General features: G+C 36.0%; 1 protein-coding gene across 3 annotated transcripts in view; it reads right to left on the bottom strand.

The window, feature by feature from the left end:
- LOC102890006 (U2 small nuclear ribonucleoprotein auxiliary factor 35 kDa subunit-related protein 2-like) overlaps positions 1-25,570 on the bottom strand; it is a 42,324-nt gene that overhangs the window by 12,041 nt on the left and 4,713 nt on the right. Inside the window, exons 3-9 of one of the 3 annotated variants that reach the window (XM_025050895.1) lie at positions 23,823-23,895; positions 21,542-21,614; positions 16,352-16,460; positions 16,012-16,098; positions 13,401-13,448; positions 12,685-12,803; positions 3,650-3,863 (exon numbers count right to left, since the gene is read on the bottom strand). In XM_025050895.1, the coding sequence (XP_024906663.1) occupies positions 3,650-3,863; positions 12,685-12,803; positions 13,401-13,448; positions 16,012-16,098; positions 16,352-16,460; positions 21,542-21,614; positions 23,823-23,850 (678 nt within the window). In that variant the 5' untranslated portion in view covers positions 23,851-23,895. The remainder of the gene's footprint in view (positions 1-3,649; positions 3,864-12,684; positions 12,804-13,400; positions 13,449-16,011; positions 16,099-16,351; positions 16,461-21,541; positions 21,615-23,822; positions 23,896-25,570) is intronic. The other 2 variants (XM_006917731.3, XM_025050894.1) reach the window with 2 other exon arrangements.

Below are 25,570 nucleotides of genomic sequence, written 5' to 3'. Positions count from 1 at the left end.
AAAGCCACTTGCAAAAGAATGAAACTAGACTGTTGTCTATTACCATACACCAAAATTAACTTAAAATGGATTAAGGACCTGAAAATAAGACCAGAAACAATAAAGTGCATAGAGGAAAATGTAGGCGCTAAACTCAAGGACCTTGGACTGAAAGAGGATTTTATGAATTTGACCTCAAAGGCATGGGAAGTAAAAGCTAAAATAAATGAATGGGGCTACATCAAATGAAAAAGCTTCTGCACAGCAAAAGAAATCTTCAAGAAGATAAAGGTACAACCATCTGAATGGGAAAATATATTTGCAAGCAATGCCTCCATTAAGGGCCTAATTATACCCCAAATATACAAAGAACTGGTACAACTCAGTAACAACAAAAAAACAAATGATCTCATCAAAAAATGGGCAGAAGACCTGAACATATACTTCTCCCTAAAGGACATATAGATGGCCAACAAACATTTGAAAAGATGTTCAACACTACTAGCTTTTAGGGAAATACAAATGGAAACCACAATGAGATATCTTGTCACACATGTTAGAATAGTTGTTATCTACGAATTTTGGAGAGGGTGCAGAGAAAAAGGAACCCTCGTACACTGCTGGTGGGACTGCAAATTGGTACAGCCACTATGGAAAACAGTATGGAGGTTCCTCAAAAAACTAAGAATTGATGTACCATATGATCCAGGAATTCCTCTACTGGGTATGTACCCCAAAGACTTGAAAACCCACATCCAAAAAATTTTTGTGCACCGATGTTTATAGGAGTATTCACAGTGGCCAGGACATGGAGGCAACCAAAGTGTCCTATGATAGGTGATTGGCTAAAGAAGCTGTGGTGCATATATACAATGGAATATGGCTAAGCCGTAAGAAGAGATGAAATATTGCCATTTGTAAGAACATGGATGGACCTCGAGATAATCATCTAAGTGAAATAAAGCCAGACAGAAAAAGTTGAAAATCTCATAATATCACTTATATATGGGGTATAAACCTAAAAGCAACAAATGAACAGGACAAACAGAGACTCATAGACAATGGACTAGTGGTTACCAGAGGAGAGGGAGCATGGGGAACGGGGGAGGTAGATCAGGGCAAGGGGGTGAAATATGTGGTGACAGAAACATAACCATGGGAGGTGAACATACAATGCAATATATATGCTTTACTGTTAAATTGTAACCTGAAACTTATTGGATTTTGTTAACCAATGTCACCATAAAAAATAAATTAAAAAATTTATAAATGATAGATAAATAAAATGTAAATAGATGAAATTTTTCATAAAACACACCAGAAGGAGTGAATGGCTAAGATGAAACTTGTACACTTTAATGGCAAAAATATGAGTATTGTTTAAAAAATGAACAGATCTAAATATACAGTTTTCCAAAGACATACCCGATGGCCAAAAGGTAGTTAAGATTCTCTAAATCACTAATCATTAGAGAAATACAAGCAAAAATCACAATGAGATATGCCCATTATCCATTAATCATGAAATGCGTGTTGGCAAGGATGTAAAGAAAAGTGAAACCTTGTGCACTGTTGGTGGAGATATAAACTAATGTAGCCAATATGGATAACACTATGAATGTCCAGAAGGAATTAAGTCTAGGAGTACCATATGACGCAAGAACTCATTTCTGGGTATTTATCCAAAGAAAACAAAAGCACTAAATCAAGAAGAAATACACATCTCTATGTTCATTGCAGCATCACCTATAAGAGCTAAGATATAGTAGCAGCCTAAGTGTTCATCGATAGATGAATGGCTAAGATAAGTATGATATATATTAGAATGGAGTATTCTTTGGCCATAAAAAAGAGGGAGATCTTGGCTTTTGCAATAATATGGATAGACCTGGAAGTGAAATAACTGACACAGAGAAAGACAAATACTGTATGATCTTAGTTAATGCAGAGTCTAAAGAAGAAAAATAAATTTATACAAAAAGATTAAATATGTGGTTATGGAAGGTGGAATTTTGGTGGTGGGGAAATTAGAAGAAAGTGGTTAAAAGGTATAATCCTCCCGTAACAAGTATTAAGGATATAATATATAACATGAGAACTACACTTAACAGTGCAATATAGTACAAATTTTCTCTTTTTTTGTAACTATGAGGTGGTGGTAATCATTTGGCAATATATGTATGTGAATTAATTATGCTGTACACCTTAAATTTATGTAGTGCTCTATGTCAATTATATTTCTATGAAATTGAAAGGAAAAAGCATTATAGAGCTCAGAATTTTAAGCAAAAGAATGCTTAGGGTATGGCTCATATTGAGATTTCCATTGACCAGTCTTAAGTTTTAAAATTCCACTATTCAAAGAGTCTAGATAATCTAAAGCTCTCAAGAAGAAAAACACTGATGAATCAACTTTTTAAATGAGGTAAAATCCTTAAGAGGTAAAGTGTTATGTTATGGAACCACACTGCCTCCTTGGTATATGCTTCTATCATAGTATTGTATTAACAGGTACTTTGTCTTGTCTGTACCAAAAATTAGTACAAAGACAGGAAGACAAACACAATAGAAATAAAAGATAAGGAGAAAACAGAAACTAGAAAAGTTTTTAAAAAAGTATTTTTACAAATCTGTGAGTAAGTATACACATATGTAGTAGTCTTAATAACTGAAGTTAGCCTTTAAGTGTGGCAAGAGTGTTGGTGGTTAGTATTTGCTGTGTTGTCTGTTCCAATTCTTCTGTCATTTCCTAATATGAAAAAAAAACCTCATAGCTTGAATCTTATCTATTTTCAAATTATGTGACATTCTCTGCTATAATATAACAAAATCATTCATGTTAGAATCTTATAAAATCATAAACAAGAGAGGCGGCTTTTGGTTTGTTAGGATTCCACTAATCATTCCCAAGAGTAACAAGTATTAGACCTGGATTTACTTGGCCTGTAACAATATTTAAAAGTAATTATGTGTAATTTGCATATTTCTCCTTCACTTCATTAGTCCAATGGTTAGCAATGCCACGTAAAGAGCGTGCTTTAAACTCTGAATAAAGACTCACGAACTTGGCTGTTTTGACTTAATTGTAATATAATAAATCACATCCATGGTATTACAAACCATGATCTTTGGGACAATATGTTCAGTATGATAGTATTCAATGATTAAAAACAATGTAAAAAAATCAAGATATGTGTTCTTAAGTAACTCTAGAAGAATTGTGCACCCTGGGTGGAAGCTGAAAGCAGGGATTGTCACAATATAACAACAAAAACATGTCTGTTATATTGCAACTCTAGTTGAGACAGACTACAAAGGAAGGGAGTGAATGATATGCAACCTGTAAGTGAAGGCTAGGATGACTGTCTGAAGACAGATGCAAAGAAAACATAAGCTGCAAAAGAGTTGGATCATAAAAGTACAATACTTTTCCATCTAGACCCTAGAATCCAGTATTTCATGTAGTACTTCTATGGTCGGTAATAAGAGAGTGGTAAGAGAGAATAGAAAGTACCATTTACCAAGTTCCTGGATGCCCAATACTGGGCCAGGCAGTGCACCAGTGTACACGTCCCCGCCCTGGCAGAGCCTGCACCCAGCCCCTGTGCTGTATAGTGCAGCCTGGTGCGAGCTGAGCGAGTCCTCCTTCGCGTGCACTGTACGCGCCCACCTTGAACTGGACCACCTTCCCCACGTTCCTGAACTCCGGGAGCACGTCCTCGTAGAAGTCCAGGAACTGCTGGTAGGTCTCCTCCTCGCTGTACTCCAGGCTGGCGTCAGGGTCATAGTCGTCCCTTCTGCACTGCTCCATTCCAAACGTTGTAAACATGCTTCTGATAAGAAGGGTGGGGCTTGATGTCGGGAAATTGTGTTTACGTGAACACCTGCATGTGAAAGAGACGCTTCGATTCAGTGGTCTGACGGTCAGCAATGCCACATAAAGAGCGTGCTTTAAACTCTGAATAAAGACGTAGGAACTTGGCTGTTCTGACTTAATTGTAATATAATAAATCACATCCAGAAACCTGATTTCGATACTTAAGAATAATGTTCTAAGACTAATATGGCAATGTCGTTATAATGCAGAATTGAGAATTATTCCCAAATTCATATGCCATTTCATTTCCCTTTTAATGAAGTCCAAGAAGCTGTGAAAGCATACGAAAAAAGGTCCACTGGCCTGACAGACTGTACTGACAGTCACAAAGATACTATACATTGACTCAGAGGAAGATAAGAATAATATAACTGTAACTTGTACTTCATATTATTGAACTTCAAAGACACTGTATTTTTTACAGGTTGCAGCCCTGTGTAGAACAAGTCTATGTATGCCATGTTCCCAACATTATGGTTAATTCTCGAATTCAAACTTTTTCATTAATATGGTATTTGTTATTGGGACCTGTGATCAGTAATCTTTGATGTTACTATTCTAATTATTCTGGGGTGACGCAAACCCCGCCCTTATAAGAAGCTAACTTAATCCACACAGTTGTGTGTGCTTTGACTGCTCCACCCATCAGCTGTTTCCCACCTGTCTTGTCTCCTTCTGCTCAAGCCTCACTGTTCCCTGACACCCAACAATTTTGAAATCAGGCCAGTTAATAACCCCACAATGGCTTCTAAGGGTTCAAGTGAAAGGAAGGGTCACATGTCTCTCCCTTTAGATCGAAAGCTGGAAATCATTAAGCTTAGTGAGGAAGGCATATCCAAAGCCAAGACAGGCCAAGAGCCGGGCCTCCTTCAACAAGGTTAGCCAAGCTGTGATTGCAAAGGAACATCTTGAAGGAAATAAAAGCACTATTCAGTGAATGCAGAGATGACAAGAGAGTCAAAAAGCCTTACTGCTGTTATGCAGGAACTTTTAGTGTTCTGTGTAGGAGACCAAACCAGCCGCAACATTCTCTTAAACCAAAGCCTAATACAGAGCACGGCTGAGTCACTCCAATTCTGTAAACGATTAAAAATGAGGATGCTTCAGAAGTCTGAAGCCAGCTGAGGATGGTTTATGAGGTTTAAGGAGAGAAGCTGTGTCTGAACATAAAGTACGAGGTGCAGCACCAAGGGTTGACGTAGATTCTGCAGCAAGTTATCCAGAGGATCTAGCTAAGATGACTAACAGAGGGAGCTACACTAAACAACTGGTTTTCAGTGCAGACACTCTATTTTGTAGAAGATGCTATGTAGGACATTCACAGCTAGAGAGGCAAAGTCAATGCCCGGCTTCAAAGCTTCCAAGGAGAGGCTGACACTCTTGTTTGGTGCAAATATGGACAATGACTTTTAACTAAAGCCAGTGCTCATTTTCCATTGTGAAAATCCTAGGGCCTTAAGAATTATGCTGAGTCTACTCTGTGTATGTTCTCTAAATGGAACTATAATCAGAGATGATAGCATATCTGTTTACTGAGTATTTCAAACATACTTCTGAGTCCTGCTAAGGAAAAATAATCTTATTAAATATTTTTGCTCATCGACAATGCACGCTGTCACCTAAGAGCTCTGATGGACATGGACGCTGAGCTAAATACGGTTTTTATGATTGCTAGCACAACACTCATTTTAAATTAAGGAGTGATTTTGAGTTTCAAGTCTTATTATTTAAGAAAAACATTTCATGAGGCATGAGATACCATAGTGATTCATCTGATGATCTCTGAAAAAAAGATTGAAAATCTACTAGAAAAGATCCCTTATTCTAGAGGCCATTTGAACATTAATGAGTCTTGATAAGAAGTCTGATAACAACAAAAACAGCTGTGGGGAAGAACTTAATTTCAACCCACACAAATAACTTTGAGGCTTCAAGACTTCAGCAGAGGTAATGACTGCATATGGTGGAATTAGCAAGACAATGAGAATTAGACTTAAAACCTGAAACTGTGATTGAATTGCTGCCATCTCATGATACACTTTAATGGATAAGAGGTTATTCTTACGAATTGTCAAAGAAAGTGGTTCACTGACATGGAAAGTACTTCTAGTGAAGATGCTGTGGAGACTGTAGAAATGACAACAAACAGACTATTACATAATCATAGCTGAAAAACAGTGTGGGTTAGAGAATTGATTCCAATTATGAAGAAGTTCTATTGTGGGTAAAATGCTACCAAACGGCATTGCATGCTTCAGAGAAATTGGTCATGAAAGGAAGAGCCAATTGATATGGCAAAGGTCATAGCTGTCTTAATGTAAGAAATTAGTGCTGCAACTCCAAACCTCAGCAAGTACCACTCTGACCAGTCAACAGTCATCAACAAAAGGTTTATGACTTGCTATAGGCACAGAAGATGATTAGATGTGCTGGCAATAAATTATTTTAATTAAGGTATGTATACTGCCTTTTCAGACAAAATTGCATGCTTTATTAATAGATTGCGATATAGGATAAATAGAACTTTCATATGTTCTTGACTGACGTAATCAGCATGGCAGCATGGCAGGTCCTCTAGGTCTCCTTGTAGTTACAAGTTGGACAGGTATAATTGAACAAACGATTCCCTGCTCAAAATACAAATATGTGTGAGAGATCCACACAATGAAACATATAAAGATAGGTATAGTGAAACAAATAGGGGAGGAGGAAAAAGGGAAGAACAGAGATAGGTGCCACAGATGCAAACAAGAATTCACTGCAGGAACTGGTAGCAGAGGAGTAGCTGGATTACAGCCTATACATTTGCAGCCCTATGGAGCTGAGGAGGAAGTTTTTTTTCCTCAATGATGATCACAAACTGTGGCTGAACCCAGTGAGAGGCAGACGTGAATATAAAAGTGCAGTAGCTACAGTTCAGCAGCTGCCATTACCAAGCAGAAAACAAAGCTCCACATGTGTGGCTGCTTTCTCTTACCCTCCCTAAACTCACTTTCCAGAACTTGCGGTGGGCCCTAGTGGAAGCTTTAGCAATCAGTGTCAGATTACAGAGCACATTCACTGCATCCCTGAACCGTAGGCACACACTGCAGCTGATCCCATTGACACGGGCAAAGATAGAGGTCTGACAGCAGCCATCACTGGGAGGGGAACAAAGCCATAACACATGAACTGGTCTCTCCTAGCCCACCCTTTCTGCACTCCCCAAAACAGAGACCAGTGGGGATACCTGGGACATCTCAAATAGTACAGCACTGCTGGCAGCAGATAGTTGCAGGAGGAAGATCTGGGATCTCATGGACCAGGAACTTCAGAGGTCACCTGGTTACAGAGGGGATGCATTCCTCCCTAGGGAACCCAGGGTATTTTCTGTGGCATAGGCATCACTGCTCTGCAGAGATCCCAGAAGCCGCAGGACTGCATGTAACAGAACATAAAACTTTCTGCTTTAGCACCGCCTACTGAAAAACAAAAGAAAGACCTCTTCTTATCAACTTACTTATTAGAGAAGCATTAAACACTACTTAGGAAAAGTAGATTTGATTCCCACAAATGCCTAGAAATAACACATAAAATATCATGAATAATCAAGGTAACAAGATAGCTCAGAAAGAAAATGAAAAATCTCCAAACAATAAACTTAAAGACAGGGAAATATGTGATGTAAATGACAGAGACTCCAAGCTTGCTGTTCTGAAATAACTCAGTGAGGCACAAAAAAGTCAGAAAGGCAGTTCAAGAAAGTCCGCAATAAAATCAATAAACAAAAAGAGAGAGAAAACTAAGTAAAAGACATGAAGAATGAAAGAGTGAGCTTACTAAGTAGAGCTGATTAGATGAAGGAAATAATGATATTGAAGACAGACATCTAGAAATGACAGATGGCAGAAGAGAGATTTTTGAGTTTTAAAAAATGTCTGTGAGAACTATCTGACTTTTTCAGAAACAGCAATATAAGAATAATGGGTATTCTAGAAGCAGAAGAGAGGGAGAAAAGAACAGAGAGAATATTTAAACAAATAGTGAGACTTTCCAAAACTTAGGAAAGAACTGAATCCTCAAACCGTAGAAACAAACAGTATAAAATTATCTCAATCCAAAAAGGCCTTCTCCAAAACACTTTATATTAAAATCATCAAAAATTAATGACAACAAATTCTCAAGTCAGCCAAGGAAAAGATGATGGTAACCTATAAAGAAATACCTATTTGATCATCAGACTTTGAGCAGAAACTTTATGAGTTAGGATGGAGTGGAACCAAATATTTAAACTATTGAAAGAAGACTGCTAGGCAAAATAACATACCCAGCAAAGTTGTCTGTAAGATATGAAGCAGAAATAAAGACCTTTTCAGACATACAGAGGCTGAGGACTTTTCCAGTACAAGGCCTACATTACAGGAAATACTAAAGTGGGTTGTTTTATCTGAAACAAAAAGACAAAGGACAGAGGTAGGAAACTGCAACTCTTTTTCAGAATAGGATATTATATACTTAGTTATTAAGAGGAAAAAATATTTAAAGAAAATAGGAACTGCAAGTTGTTAATCACCTTGAAATATAAAAAGGGAATATAACCTGTAGCAACAAAAACATAAAATGTGAGGGAAGAAAATGACTACTATGTATATGAAACTTTCTTTTGCATCAACTTAATTGTAATCACACAAGATATATCCAGAACTGAGACTCATAAATTAAAAAAATAAAAAGGAAACAAAGGAAAATATCATGGAATACTACCAAATTAAAATAACGGAAACACAGGACAAAGAAACAACAGAGACATAGAGCTACCAAAAATCCAAAGATAAAATAGTTACAAAAATCCTCATATTTCAATCATCAACGTAAATGTAAATGGACTGAACTAAGCAATGAAAAGCTCGAGAGTAGCAGAGTAGATCAAAAAAACAAAACCTAACCCATATGCTGCTGCCTTCAAGAGACACACAAAGACAAATATAGACGCAAAGTGAAAAGGAGGAAAATGATATATGAAACAAATGGCATCCAGAGAAAAGCACATGTAGCCATATTTGTATCTGATGAAATAAGAATTCAAAATAAAAAAAAGGTAAGGAGACAAAAAAGGACAGTTCATAATGATAAAGGGAACAATACAGCAAGAAGACACAAGTGATAACACATCAATGTACATGCTTCCAACCAGGGAGCACCAAGATATATAAAGCAACTACTAAGAGAACTAAAGGGAGAAACTGAGAAAAATAAATCATAGTAGGGAACCCAAATACCCTACTGACAGCTATAGATCAACCAAACAGAAAATCAATAAGGAAATAGCCTTAGCCCAACAGGACATAATCAAAATTTACAGAGACTTTCATCCAGAAACACCAGATTATACATTCTTTTCCAGTGCACAAGGAATATTCTCAAGGATAGACCATATGTTGGGACACAAAGCTATACTCAATACATTCAAGAAGGCTGAAAGTACTTCAAGCGATCTGAAAATCAACTGCAAAAATAAAGTGGGAAAAACCACAAATACATGGACATTAAACAACATGATACTAATGAACCACTGGTCAAAAAATAAAAGGAGAGATCAAGAGATACACAGAGACAAACAAGAACGAAAATACAACATATTAAAACCTTTAGGACGCAATGAAAGTAGTTGTAAGAGGAAAGTTCACATCATTATAGGCCTATCTCAAGAAACAAGAAAGATCTAAATAAATAAGCTAACATAATATCACAAAAAACTAGGAAAAGAACAAGAGGCCTAAAATCAGAAAAGAGTAGACGATAAAAATTACAGTAGAATTAAATGAAATTGAGAACAAAAGACAACTGAAAAAATTAATCCAACAGAACTGTTTCTTTGAAAAGGTCAACAGAATAAACAAATCTCTGCCTAGACTAAGTGAAAAATAGAAAAGACACATACAAAATCAGAAATGAAAGAGAACTATGACAGGTACTACAGAAATATAAAGGATGATACAAGAATGCTATGAAAGATTATATGCCACCAAATTCAATAACCTGTAAGAAACAGACAAGTTCTTAGAAATATATAACCTTCCTAGACTGAATCATGAAAAACTGGGAAATCACAAAGATCAATCAGCAGTATGGAAATTGAAACAGTCATCAAATGCCTCCCAAAAAGTAAAAGTCCTCCCAAAAAGTACAAGTCCGTGACCAGATGGCTTCTCCAGTGAATCTGACCAAACAATTCAAAGATGATTTAATACCTATTCTTCTCAAACTCTCCCCAAAACACTGAAGAATAGGTAAGGCAATACTTTCTCATGTATTTTATAAGGTCATCATTACACTGATATCACAACCTGGTAAGGATAACAAAAAAAGAAACTATCGGTCAATATCTCTAATGAACAGACGCAAAAATCACAAATAAGGTACTACCGAATTTACAATAATACATTAAAAAGATTATACACCATGATCAAGTGGGGTTCATTCCAGAAGCACAAGGATGGTTCAGTCATTGTGCTACACCACATAAACAAAGAAGAAAAATCATATGATGCAGAAAAAGCAATTAAGATACAGCCTCTATTTATCATTAAACACTTAAATGAGTATAAAAGGAAAGTACTTCAACATAGTAAAGACCATATATGACAAACCCTCAACTAACATCATAGTTAATAGCTAAAAACCGAGATGCTTTCCCCTAAGATCAGGAACAAGACAAGGTTGTCTACTCTCAGCACTCTTATTCAATATAGTACTTCTTCATCTCTGTAAGTAGTTCAGTGCATGCACATGGCTTGCCATGTATGAATATACTGGATTCTTTTTCTTGTTGCTATTCTGATGGGCTGTTTCCTGCTACCTTATGTTCTAAATCGTTGATTCTATCCTCTTCTTCATCTAATCTACTGTTGATTCTTCCTAAGGTATTCTTTGTTTTAAACTTCTCACTTTATATATTTCCTTGAAACAACTCTCAGGGGTGGGTTTTCAGAGCCAGTCCATTCCCCTTCCCACAAATAAGTACTATCAACTAATTTCCTGAAATTGTTTAAGGCATTTCCCCATTTCTCACATATGCCAAACAGAAGGAGAATATATAACAAGTCTATCAAAAGTTTTAAAATTCAAGGAAATGTTAGAACATAAGGGAGGAAGCAGATGAAAACCTGAAATTCAATTTAGTTTAATTACCCACATAAATGTGAACTCATGTTGTCTTAGTTGTCTTTCAAAGGTAATCCACTGTTTATTTTTTTCTGTGGGAGTATATTAAATTGATAAATTAAGAGCTATAGTGAAAAAAAAAAAAAGAATTAATGGTAAACAAAGGGGAATTTAGTATCCCAACAATGGCAAAAACAGAAGAACAAAAAAACAGATACAGAGGAAGCAAATCAAAGGCATATTTTCTTTGAAAATAACCTTCATTGTCTCTTCTTTTTATATTTGTGTTCACCTTTTTACATTTCAAAAAGCAACAATTTTGAACCCTGAATCACATTAAGATCACCCAAAATTCTTTAAAGAAATATGCCTCGGCCTCACGTCAAATTGTGTAAATGAAAATCTCAGACATTTTGAAATGTCTTCAGATGATTTTAATGTGCACCAGGATTGAGACCAACTGATGAGAGTATTAATTCATTTTCTATTTTATAGCTTGGAGTATGTTTGCTAAGAATGTCTGTTAAAGGGTTCACAGGATCTGGTAAATAATGAAAGCTTCCTCTTGAGGAACTGAGAACTAAGGAAAGAAGGCTTTATTCCCTTTTGTACCAATAAGTTAGATAAATGTGAATGGTCAACACATTCCAATCAAGTATGTCAGAGATACCAGACTGGATTTGGGAAAGATCCAACAACATGTTGTCTATAAAAGACATACTTTGATTCAAAGTAAAAGTCACAGCATGGATAATTTTATGAACAAAAATATGTAAGAGAACCATAAATTTTAAAATTTTCTCTATTCTTGTCCCTTTTTAGAATTAAGAGGACATTAAGATATTCTTTGTAGAAACCACAATGATTATTATAACAGATTTATTATGGATTATTTATCTACTTTGAATTGTTTATTAATAAGTGAGCCAAATTATAAAAATCAGTGTTCATTAGGATGTTCATATATTTGTTAAATGAATGAAAAGATCATTTAGTTTTCCACATAAATGTCTTATTTCAGAAACACTCATCCAAAAAAGAACAATGGCTCAAAGAACAGCAGCAACAATGATCTTAAGAAAAATGCCAGCAAACACTCATGTTGCACTTTTCATGTATTTCCTCATTTCATGAGTATTCACTCATTTCAGCCCCACAATGGGGATACCATTTTTAATTCTCATTTATAAATGACAAAACTAAGACAAAAAGAGCTTAAGTAACTTTCACAAAGTAACAACTGTTAAAGCTAGTTTTTGAAACCATAGGTCTGTCTGTTCCTGAATCTGAGCCCACTGAGGATGGTGAATTACATTTCCCTCTATTTACTGATCTTGTCCTTCACAGATATTCATTTAAGCACAGCGAATTTTAAAAGCTTGTCTTGTGCAAATTGTTTTACGTTTTAAAACACAAATAAGATGTTAGTTTCTCGAAACAGCAGTATATTTCCCCATCCAAATTGTCTACATGGACTAATGCAATAATAAGTAGAGGATAAAAGGCAGATCTTCATAAAGCTGAAGGAATGTAAAGAAAGCACTGTCAGAGAAATAAGCTAAGTCCGCTTTACGTCTTGGAGAAGCAGATGTCAGATTCCTAATATTTCTAACTGAAGCTTGTGCTCCTCCCCAAAAGAGAAAAGTTTTGACCCTTAAATCTCATGATAAAATAAAATTAGTTACCTATTTCCAAACCTGCAAGCTCCTGTTTTATTGTAGAATGGACAATTTGCTGGATCTTTCTCCATTATTCTTAAGTCCAGGGGTGGTTCTGGGTTTTGCCATGTAGTACCATTTCCTAGCTGTTGAAAATAACAATACAATACTGATAGTATAAAAATCTATTAAGAATTAAAGGTTAAAAATATATTTAAAATATTTTAGTCAAAAACAAAAACTTATTCATAATAGAGAATACACACATTTAAGTTGTAATACGCAACCAAGACTACAAACAACTGTCCTGAGGTTCATGAGCTGTATGTCTCTGTATGGCTCCCAGTCACTGCCCATTATCCGGCATTACTAAAGCTACCAGAAGCAATGACCAAGCCTTCCTTTCTGTCCATTCCTTCTGAAAAGGTTCAAAAGACTTGTTAGGGAACCATCTGTGAGAGAAATCTAAGTATTCTGAAGCAAGTCAAACCACAGTGGGATAAATTGCTTATATTACATTAAGAACTATAAATAAGTATAGTCCATAGATGTGATTCAATACCATTAGTGTTTATCAATAAACTTTTGTTGTTACTCTTTTACTGTATAAAACACAAAGCCACAAAGTTATTTCAAATATCCAGACTCCATATAAATAGCCTATAATAAAATTAAAATTAATGGAAGCATTATTTTTTTAAAAGCATTAACCGGTCTCAAATTTTTAAAGATTTTAAAAATACCTCATTTTCAAATACCTGAGTCTGTTCCAACATCTTCTGAACAGCTTCCTGCAAATGCAAAGAGCTAATGAAAATCTGGAAATTAGGTAAGTCACAGCTAGATTTTCTGGATGAAAATCTCGTGTGTAACAATTTTAAAAACCTTGCACATGCAAGGCTTCATGTTCCTAATTTCTTTTCTACAGCCCAGATATTCTGAACAGGTTTCAAAGGAATGTAAGTATAGAAAATGTAACAAAAAACATTAAAAAATATTCAAGTATTTCTATAGTAATTTCAGAAACAGCAATATGTAGTATATTAAGGCACAGACACCATGGTCTAGTTTTTAAGATGAGGTATCAGTGAATATTATAAAACAATGCTAGTTAAAATATTTAATCAAGACTAAAATTTGACATGAACAGTAGTATTTAAGATTTATGGGACATTTAAAACTTAGATGAGGCAAAATAAGTTCTGAATATTCCCATAAATTTCTACCTAATTGGCATTTAAATAAGTTTTAATTATGTTAGACTTCTCTTACCTAGCCCTTTAAGAGACGATAACTCTACCAGGACATTTAAGAGTTCTCTGTAATTTGAGAATCTCAAAACAGAACTCTTGTTCACTCTTCCCCCATCCATGTAAGTTACCTATATCTCAGTAAATGGTGTTGCCATTTACTCGCCAACTTGTTCAAATTAAAAACCTAAGAGAATGACCTGCATTAACCCTTTCTCTCTCTACTTTCCCCCAGTCTACCCAGAAGCACTATATCTTTACTCAGCACTATATTTGTTCAAACCAGCATCACATATTATCTGCAAGTCTTCTAACTGGTCTTCTATTTAGACTCTTGCCTCTTTGGTCACTGCTTCCCATCCCCCATTATTTATATATAACTCTGAACGATATATTAAAGGGTATACTTAATATCCTTCCAATCCATGAGGGCTTACATTATCTGACCCTGCCTATCCTCTAATCTCCTACCCCACTCCTGATACTTTGTCCATTAGTCACTAGAATTAAGGCACTCTGGACTTCTCTGAGGTTCAATCTCAGGCCCTTTCCTCTATTCTCCCTGAAATCTTTGTTCTAAGCTGTCAGCTCAAACATCAACTCCTAAGAGAAATCTTCCCTTAGCATGTAATCTAAAGAACTACATCCATCCATCCACTTATCACTCTATCACACTCAATACTCTATTACATCACCTTGCTTTATTTATAGCATGTAATATAATTTGAAATAATCTTTTATGCCAATTTATCATATGGCTGCCACATCTAGAAAACCAACTCAATAAGACCAGGGACCATCTTTTCACTGCCCACTCTCTGTCAACTAGAGAACTATTTTACACAGAGCGGAAACTCGTATCACATATTTCTTTATATATGCTTAGAATCTACTTCATTTTGTTTCTTTTTAATGTCTTAGATTTTCTTAAAAATCAAAGCATTTAAAAGAAGTCTTAGCTTTTACCTGATCTCTTAAAGACCTGAACTGAAGAAAATTCTACTGTTAAAATAGGAATTGATTCCTGTCTATACAGAAAGTATAAAGCTCCAATTTTTTTGTCTCCTGAAAATCTATAGTGATCGATTTTACCTTACCTAGAAAACAGTACTCACGTAAGAGTGCCTAAAATTTGCATGGAAATTAACTGATGGGCTGAAATATAAAGATCAAAGACCCTGGGGGGTACTTCTATTCCATCATGACTAAGACATAAGTATTTTCCCCCATTATGAGATGGTTAACTATTCAACTTTATGTTATTCAAACTTAGCACTATCCAGAAAAAATAGTTTGACCAATCAGTTAAGAAAAGATGAGCTGTGAAATTTTTCAAATAAATACAGTTTTAAGAAACAGCAGCAAATATACCAAGTCAATATTTAAAAAGTATATTGGAAGATTTAAAAGATATGTACATATACCTTAATAGATTATTTTCTTTAATGAGCAAATTGCCTATTAGCTACAAGTTGGAAACCAAGTCAAGATTTAATAACCACAACAAAAAAAATGTTCTAAATCATTAATTTTCGATTTCTAATTTATCTCACTCAAATATTTCTACTGACATAAGTAGTTAAGCCTGAAAGGAATGAAATAAATATAGCAACTATACAAAATATTTTTCTCTAAATGAGTGACCTCATATACAGCAAAACCTTAGAGTAACACCATTTGCTGTCTGCTTATGTAAAAAAAAAAAAAAAAGTATTGTCACACAGCCATGCCTACTTGTTTATGTACTGTCATTCATGGTGGCCTTGGCACTACAATGGCAGAAGTGAATGGTTGTGACAAAGATTTTCTGGCCGGCAAAGCCTAAAACATTTACTATCCACCTTTATAGAAAAAAGATTTTTTCCCTATTATAAAGGGTCCACTGGGTACAGCTGAAGAAAAACCTCGAATTAATATAATCAGACTTGCCATGGCATGGATCCAAAGAAAAGTATGATAAAGAAACTGTAGCATATGTCTGTATTAAAAAGTATGACTCTTTCTAAACAAAAGACTCAAACCCTTCACATGCTTACAGCTTCAAATCCACACACACTATCTATGCATAATGTATACAACGCATTTATCTTATGATAGGAATCACCTCTCTTTCTTTCTTCTCCTGTAGTTTCTTCTTCTCGTCTTCTCTCTCTCTTCTCTGATGTTCTTCCCATTCTTCCCTTAACTTTCTCTTTAAAGGGAAAGAAAAGAGAATAAAAGGTAATTTTCTGCCTAGATTTGCTTTTTATAAACATTTAACATAATGTACAAACAACAGAAAAACTTTAAATAAAATGGATACACCAACAATATCAGTTTTTTAAAGTTTTTTGTTTGTTTTTGTCCAAGATGTAATTCTTAATATAGAAAAGTCATTTCATATTTTAATTAGAAGTTATTTTAGTTAACTAATTAGCTGGCTATTAATTTGACTAAGAGTAAACCTCTTGTTCTTCCTGCTGTTTTCTAGCTGCCTCTTCCTTTTCCTTCTTTAGTCTGAATTCTTCTTGTGCCTTCTGCTCCCTCAACAACCACTTTTCATGTAAGCTTTGCCTGTTGATATAAAGATATAATCAAAGAAAAGGTATCAATCTACAAACACAAAGATTATATATATATGCACACCTATATTAATACTTATATTAGCAAATGACATATTTTGAAAATGATTTAAATGGCATGAAAGATATTTTATACGCTTAAGTGGGAGTAAGAGAATTTAGAAGATTTAAGTAATGATCCTGGAAAAGAATTATATTGGAGCAATTATCTAATTACCTAAAAGAAAACAGCTTAAATCTACATTTATGACATTTCTCTTATTGAAATAAAATGACATTACAGCTTTACCTTTAGTTGCCAATAAAGTAAATAACAAGTTTCAAAGCAACAGATAGGCTTTCATATTCAGAAAAGTATTATGCTTCTTATTCTACACATTTTAAAAATGACAAGTATGAGATTTCAGCACTATGAAAACCTAACATATGTCATATACATTTGGACTAATACTCCATATAGTTAAGAGGCTCCTGTAGTTTGCCCCCCAATACCTAATCTGCTGAAAAAAAGAAAATATTTAAAAGCAAAAAATGCTAATAGGTTTCAAGAAAACATGACAAGGTATAAAAATCAATAGCTGTCTGTCTATAAGAACAATCAGTTATGAGAGATGTTACCTTAAAATGGCAAGTGACTTGGACATACAGTATCAAAAATTTCTACCTTTCCCCTCCTCTCCCACCTGCTACCCTCTGGTAACCGCTAGTACATTGTCCATGTCTTTGAGCTCTGTTTGTTTGTCCTATTCATTTGTTGCTTTTAGGTTTATAGCCCACATATAAGTGATATCATGTGATTTTCAACTTTTTCAGTCTGGCTTATTTTACTCAGCACGATCATCTCAAGGTCCATCCAGGTTGTCACAAACAGCAGTATTTCATCTCTTCTTATTAAGGCCGAGTAATATTCCATTGTATATATGTACCACAGTTTCTTTAGCCAATCATCTATCATAGGACACTCTGGTTGCTTCCACGTCTGGACCACTGTGAATAGTGCTGCTAGGAATATCGGAGCAAACATCTTTTAGGATATGGGTTTTCAAGTCTTTGGGGTAAATACCCAGTAGTGAGATTGCGGGATAATATTGCAGATCAATTCTTAGTTTTTTGAGGAACCTCCATACTGTTTTCCATAGCGGCTGTACCTATTTGCAGTCCCACCAGCAAAGTACGAGGGTTCCTTTTTCTCCGCATCCTCTCCAACATTTGTTATTACTTGCCCTGTTGATTATAGCTATTCTAACAGGTGTGAGATGGTATCTCATTGTGGTTTTCATTTGCATTTCCCCAACAGCTAGCGATGTTGAGCATCTTTTCATATATTTATTGGCCATTTGTATGTCCTCTAGGGAGAAGTGTCTGTTTAGGTCCTCCGCTCATTTTTTGATCTGATCATTTATTTTATTGTTACTGAGTCATATGAGTTCTTTGTATATTTTGGATATTAGGCTCTTATTGGAGGCATCGCTTGCAAATATATTTTTATCTCCAGAAGTTCTGTTTGGTCCTTTTTGAGGGTTTCAATCTCTTTGCTCTGCTTACCTAGCTGTGTTCGCAATTTCTGAAATTACTGACATGACTCGTTTCAGAACTCACTGAGTTTTTTCAGAAGTACCATCCTGAATTTTCTGTCACTTAAGTTGCATATTTCTATGTCTGTAAGCTCATTTTCTAGAGATTTTTCCCTTTCTGAGATGCTTTGTCATCTTGGTTGTTCACGGTGTTTAATGGACTATTTCTCCATATGGGCATTAATGGAAGTGTATTCTGTTGTTTTTCCAGAAAGAAGGTTTATTTAATAAAGGTCTTTCTCTTTAGCCTGATGCAAAGAGGATGCTTTCCTTTGGTTTTAAGCAGGTGGTATCCAAGCCTCTTGGATCCCTGCTTTATATAAAGCATAACATCTTTTATTTTCTTGTAGATTTTAATAACACTCTCTACTCTCAGTTTCAGTCCCTGTCAGTATTAGCAACAGTTTCAGTAGTGTTTGCTCTGGTTCCCCTGGGGCTCTGCGGTGATCAGTCTTGGAGGATATGGAGGGAAGGGCCCTCTGGGTTGGGGGTTGGCGGCTGCGGCTCAGCCTCGGTTTTGCAACCAGTACTGGTAGAAATCAACTATTGTTTCTCTGCGGCCCCATCCCACTTCTTTGTTTTCTGTCCTGATTGACTGCGCCCTGCTGCCAGCTGCACAGAAAAGACCTAGCACTTCTAGGCAAGCTGATCAGGGAAGTCACTGCACCTTCAGCCCTCCGCCTCCTCATGTAAGAAGTCCAGGGGCTATGAGAGGCAGCTTCTTTATTTCTTCCAGTCCACCGCCTGACACCAGGGGATCTGACCTATGGTAGCTCTTATGCAAAGATCCCATGCTCAGATGTGCTGGTGTGAAGTTTGGGTGTTTTTAGTTCACTTTTAGATGTTCAGCTTATTGTTGTTTCAAGGGGAGAGATCTAAGGACGTCTCTCACTCCACCACGTTTTCCCAGAATCTAACTGTAACTTTTAATTTAAATTTTAAACCTATTTTTAATTAAAAGTTATTATAACCTCAGTGTCCATAAGAGAACTATAAATTATTAAAAATAAATTATGCTAGATCCATACAACTGAAACTATATTGCCATTAAGACAGCTGAATGAAATCCCTGCATTGATACTGAAAATATGTATTTTATCTTCAGCAAAAAAAGTATAGATTATATATGTAAATATCACCCCCCAACAATATATACGCTTGTATCAACATTTGCATTAAACTCCTTCTAACAGTAGCTATCTTTGGGAATTTATTGCTGCCCTTTAATTTTTTATATCTTCTTAATTCTTTGCCTTTTCGCATACACATTTATGAGTCAACAAAATCAGCGAAAAATACTTTTGTAAAAAAAGACAATATGCAGTTTTAAAACTGAGCCAGATTCCCTTCTCGACAAAGCATCCCCACAAAGTAAGCAGACTCAAGACCCTCTTCCTTATATTTACCAAAGTCAACTTTTTCAGATATAAATCAAGATCTTGGGGCACTAGTGTCCCCTCTGGAATCACGGATAACATATTGACATATACCTTGAGAAGTTTTACAGAAACCAGAACCCCCACAAGATAGAAAACTGCAGACTGTCACTGACCACAGTCCTGTAAACCCCAGACTAGATGGCACTGCAGGGCTGATGACCCAAAAATTCTAAAAATATCTCTTTGTAACTCCAGCTCCAACCAATCAGAAGATACCCATGAGCTAGCTGCCCACGTACTGAATACGTCTGCCCCCGAATTCCACCCTTTAAAGCCAACTGCCAATAAGTAAATGGGAAGTTTGAGCTTTTGAACATTAGCTTTCCTATTCCTGCTTAGTGCTACCTAGAAAGTAAATCTAATTTCTCCACTGAAATTCTGGTGTTCAGTGTTTGGCTCTGCTGGTGCTAGGTGTATGAACTTTTTGATTGGTAGCAATTACAGCCCATCAGCTAGGAACACAAATATTTTATGGGATACTGATGTCAGAAGCACGGTAGCGTGAGAGATATGTCCCCTTGAAATTACAAGGAGCTAAACATCTGTATCCCAACAAATAAGATCCAACTTGCACACAAGCACGTCTGAGAGATCTGTATATTAGAGTATCCGAATGTTTTATTAAATCTAGAAAAAGAGACGAATCAGAGGCAAATGTTATGTGTGGTGAAGGTTTTAAGACTGTTACAACAACACAATATAAAATAATAGCAGCCATTTACAAACTTGGCTGTAATAAACTGTCAATTGTCCAGATTTAATACCTTTGGCTTTCCAATTGACATATCTTAACATTTAATGATATCAGTTCCTTTCCCACAGAATTAAGTTCATTACTATTATTATATATAGAAATAAATTCTTACTAAGAAAAACAATTATTTATAAATAGATATATATCATCCTGGAGTTATTATATTTTGGATTGTATCTCAAAAGGCTTATTTTCACAAGTGACAAAAATTATCATACATATTTCTTAGGAAGTCCTGACATAATCCGCAAAGACTGTTATTGTCATATTCTATAATATGTTTACAATTGTACAATGTATAGAAAAATTTATTCTTCTATCTGAACAAAATCTAAAATAAACCTTATCCATGTGTTAAAAAACATTTTATGTACTGCATCATGTTTTGTGCAAGTTTTTTTATATACCAAATGTATTCTGTAAATTAACACAAAGTATATCATTAACTCATTAAAAAAATCAGTAAATGAAAGTCTTATTAGTAATTCAAATAATCAATAAACATAGAAAAAACTCTTACAGAAACAAATTATATAATGATTTCTTCATCTTATAAAGAAACATAAAAATTAAAACTTTCAGGGTTTTCCAAAAATGTATAAATTTAATACTGTGCAATGCTAAACTATGCAGTTTTTGTAAAAGAAATGCTTAAACTATTAGCTCACTAACAGTCTGTAGTTTTTGGTCCTTTTGGCTTAAAGTGAAAAGAAAAAGAATTTCAGCAGAACTCAATAATTATTGTTTACTATCTATACTTCTTACTGCTTTAGTTTTTTATCCGTCAATGAAATTAATTTACTCTTCAAAAAAAAAAAAAAAAAAGCCAGGCTAAATGGTTACATAAATAATAACAAAGAATCACCTTTACCACTTGGAGTGATACTTCACATTCTATGTCACATTAATGACTGAAGGAAAAGCAAGTTTTCACCTGAATATGACCTTCTGTGGCTCATCTTTACATTTAAGAGTTCTTGAGATTACAGTGAGGTTTATCTTCCCTTCTCTGATATTAGAGCCCCTACGAAATTTAAATTAGGTTGTACGACTCAGTTGTTATTTGGGCCTACACAGAGTATATTTTTTTCATTAAACTTCTTTTTTATTTTAAAAAAGACTTCAGTTGTGAGGCAGCAAAATTAAGGGGAAAGTACAGAGTTACCATATATCTTTTTGCCTCAACACATGCAGTCTCTCTATCAACAATGTACCAGTTTTTATAAAGAAAATTTGTATTAGGGAAAGCCTTACAATACTCAAATAAAATAAGTGATTTAACTTCAAGCTTTAAATCAGTGCTGACCTCTCTATCTCCGATAGCTTCTCTTCTTTTAGTTGTTCTTCATTACTAGCATCCTCTTCTTTTTGTGACAGTCCTGACGGAATTTAAATGTTTATTAAAATGAGTGCTGTAAAACTTTGGTCAATGATTTAGGAAAATATTTAAACATATAATTTTTTTTATTTTTGCCAAAATGGTACACATCTGTTATTCAAAATCTGCTCAAATGACAAAATTTTGGAAACTCTAAACATTAAAAGATAATTTGAGTAATGAGTAACACATTAAATTTTTTTAAAAAAATGCATTAGTCATGACACTGGAAAAGGCTGCAAGGATGTGAAGGAACACACATCTTTACAAAATAAAGGCATCTAAAAAAGAAATTGTTTTTGAAACATCTACCTAAAAAGTATTTTAGGCAAAGCTGCTAAAAACACTGGATGAAAAGTTGTTAGGCGCAGGATATTTACACCACTTCAATATATCATCCCACAGACTAGTACTAATAAATTATAAAGTGGGAAAATATACTTTTACATTGTATCAATCTAGGACAACAGCTCTTAGTCCATTGGAGCTGCTATAAAATATACCACAGACTGGAGCACTTATATAACAATAAATATTTTTTTCTCACTGTTCGGGAGGGTGGAAGTCTGATATCAGACTTCCAGACCAAGTCTCATACATTTGTGGCATCACCTGGCAGAATGGGTGAGGGAATTCTGTGGCACCTTTTCTTGTAAGGGCACCGATCCCATTCACAATGATTCCAAGCTCCTCAATTAAGATCCTCTTAATGTAGAAAGGAGGCAAGAGAATTAAAATGTGAATCTAGCCAAAATCAGAGCCTGCAAAGTCCTGATCAGGCCTGCAGCCAAGTCAGGGGGACACCTTCAGAACAAAGGTAGATTTCTACCAGGATTGCTAACAACCCATTCCCCACACCTGTGAAGGGGAAACAGGAACCAAGAGTCATTCCCTATGGCTAAAACCATGGGGAACCTACGGGTCCAAGGCTGGGAACTGCCAGTAGGCCTTTCACTCTACATATGCTTACCTTTTCACACTAACTATCCTGCCCCTTCTCATTGTCCATATCAAAGGAAACGGGAACTAAAGAATGACGTAAAGAATGAATTCCTTGAACACTCAGGTCCCTCTCAGTGCCTTTACTGTCTCTCACTGTTCCTCTGACTGTCCGCCTCTGAGAAGGGACCAGCTCTGTCTGTGGAGTGTCACCCCTTTTCTATAAACTCTCTTTTTGACTCTAACTTTGGTGTATGTATTGAATTCTTTCTTCACTCTCCATCAAAGAACCCTCTTCTCTCAGTGCAGGGCTGGTCTCTCCCCACTAACTTGGGGTAAGCTGCCCTGCCCTGCATCACCACCATCTCATCTCCCAAATGCCATTCTCATAACACCATCATATTGTGGGGTAGGATTTCAATATATGAATTTGGGCATTGGACATTTCATTGTATTAATATTTCAACATATGAATTTGAGGGTGGGAGAGATAAACATCAGATTACAGCAAATTAAAGCACATGTATACGACCAAGAGTGAAGCAACTTGATTTACAGGCCTCTTAATGTAGCAAAAAGTATGTAACATCTTCTTTGTATTATTTTGCCATATAGAGTGTAACATGAGAATATACCAAACATCCAAAATGGAAGGCATTTTATATGACTTCGTAAGATAACTGGCTTCAGCTTTTCAACATAATCAATCACGTATGTAATATAGTAGCTGAACCACTTTTGTTTCAATACCGCTAGTATTTTCATCATCTAAAATTAAATAATTTAATTCTAATTAAGATATAGGTAACATTTTAAATGTTTCATTTGCTTTGGTTGTCATGTAGCTTATGGTCAAAGATTAAGAATGTCCAAGGAGAGACAGGGAAAAAAAAATGGCGTAGGTGACAGAGGCTCTGTTCATCTCTCTGGCGAGTAAATCAGAGTTGTGACAGAAATTAGGAGCAGCAGCAAGGAAAACTCTCCTGAGATCTAGACGAACAAGCCATACTATGGAGAAAGACAGGAAATCACCCTACAATGGCAGAAAGTAGGATGGGGTGAGGACATGGGGCTGCCTGGTCCCTAGCGGCTGAGTGACACAGAGGCTGTGGCAGCGGCAGATGACTCTTAAAGGGGCCGTGTCTGCAAGCATACTTTCGCAGTAACAAACCTGCTTGCTCGGAGCACCAGTGACCATTTGGCTGTGCACAGGGAGCACCAGGAACTTACAGGGACACATTTTCGGACTGAGGGCCGAGGCAACACTCACTCTGCACGGAAGTGCTGGCGGTATCCATTGGTCTCTGTTGAGCCTTCTCACCTCCCAGTGCATGGAAACAGAACTGTCACAGACACGAAATCATCAAACTGGATAACAGAGGTGGTTCAACCAAGAGGATTTCCTGAAACCCCACCTCCCATAACTCGTGGGCTCATCCAAGCCACATCCAGGTTTATCCTCAGCGAGTCAGGCGGTCCTTGCTGAGCAGCGCCTAGACTCACACTGCAGGCAGCTGGCCCTGGTTTCTGGTGTGGCCTTTTGAGGCAACTGCAAAGACAGCATCTCTGAACTGCTTGCTGAATTTTAACAGGTGACCCTAGAGGGTCACAGGCTGGGGCCAAATCTGGCCTGCAGCTGAACTCCTCTCCAGACTGTGCCACTGGACACCTTCACAAATCCACTCTAATAAGGCCGGGAGACTTAGGACTTCTGCTCATTACTACATAGAAACAGACACGGAAAGGCAGCCAAAATGGGAAGACGAAGCAGAAGCCACATGAGAGAAAAGAACAGAGATCCAGATAAAATAGAGTCAAGAATCTAACAGATGCAAAGTTCAAAACACTGGTTATGAAGATGCTCAATGAACTTTTGGGAAGTGTAGATAAATTCAGTGAGAACTTCAATGAAGAGATAAAGAACATAAAAATGGAAATGGAGTTTATAAAGGGAGCCAGTCTGAAGTGAAGCACACATTACCTGAGATGAGAAGTATGTTAAATGGAATAAACAAAATGAATAAAGAAAAGGATCAAATGACCTATCTAGAAGACAGGAAAGCCAAGGACATTTAGTCAGAATGTCAAGAAAAAGATGCCAAGACTATAAAAATAATTTAAGGAGCATATGGGACACTATTAAGTGTCCAAATAGTCATCTGATTGGTGTACCTGAAGGAAATCAAGATGTCGAACATCTGTTTGAAGAAATAATGGTGGAGAACATCCCTATCTTGCTGAAGGAAAAGGACATAAAACCCAGGAAGCTCAGAGAATCCCACACCCAGACACATCATAATTAAAATGCCAAAGTTTAAATACAAAGAAAGAATCTTAAAAGCAGCAAGAGAAAAACAGTTACCTATAAGGGAACATCCATAATACTGGCCGCTCGATTTCTCAAAAGAAACTATGCAGGACAGAGGGCTTGGAAAAAAAATATTCGACAGGATGAAGACCCAGAATCTAGAACGAAGTATAATTTATCCAGCAAAGCTATCCTTTAAAGTTGAAGGACAGATAAAGAGCTTCCCATGTAAAAAGAAACTAAAGGACTTTATCACCACAAAGCCAGTATAATAGGAAATGTTGGAGGCACTTCTTTAAGAAGAAAAATCATATATTACAAACAGAAAGATAGAGTGGCTGAAACGATAAGAAAACAAGACCCCTACATATGAAAAGGGAGGGGATGGAAAAAGACATTGCTTTGATGGACCTAGAAGGTATTTAAGTCAGATAAACACTGTATGATTTCACTTATATGCAGAATCTAAGGAATAAGAAGAACTAATGAAAAACAGTGGGCAATTTGGTGACAGAGGGGCGTGGGGTTTGGGGAGTGGGAGAGGGGAGTGAAGGGTTAAAGAAGTTCAAATTAGTACTTGATGGTTACAGGGATGGGGAGCACGGCATAGGGAATGCAGTCAGCATTAATACCTTGGTTAGGTGGAGGGCCAGGGGAGAGATGAAGAAATTGGGGGGATCCAAACTATATAGATATCTAACTAATGTACT

The sequence above is a fragment of the Pteropus alecto genome, unplaced genomic scaffold (assembly GCF_000325575.1).
Source record: "Pteropus alecto unplaced genomic scaffold, ASM32557v1 scaffold477, whole genome shotgun sequence".
Lineage (NCBI taxonomy): Eukaryota > Metazoa > Chordata > Mammalia > Chiroptera > Pteropodidae > Pteropus > Pteropus alecto.
The sequence above is the reverse complement of the archived record's forward strand: the minus strand, read 5'-3'. Positions and strand labels throughout refer to the sequence as shown.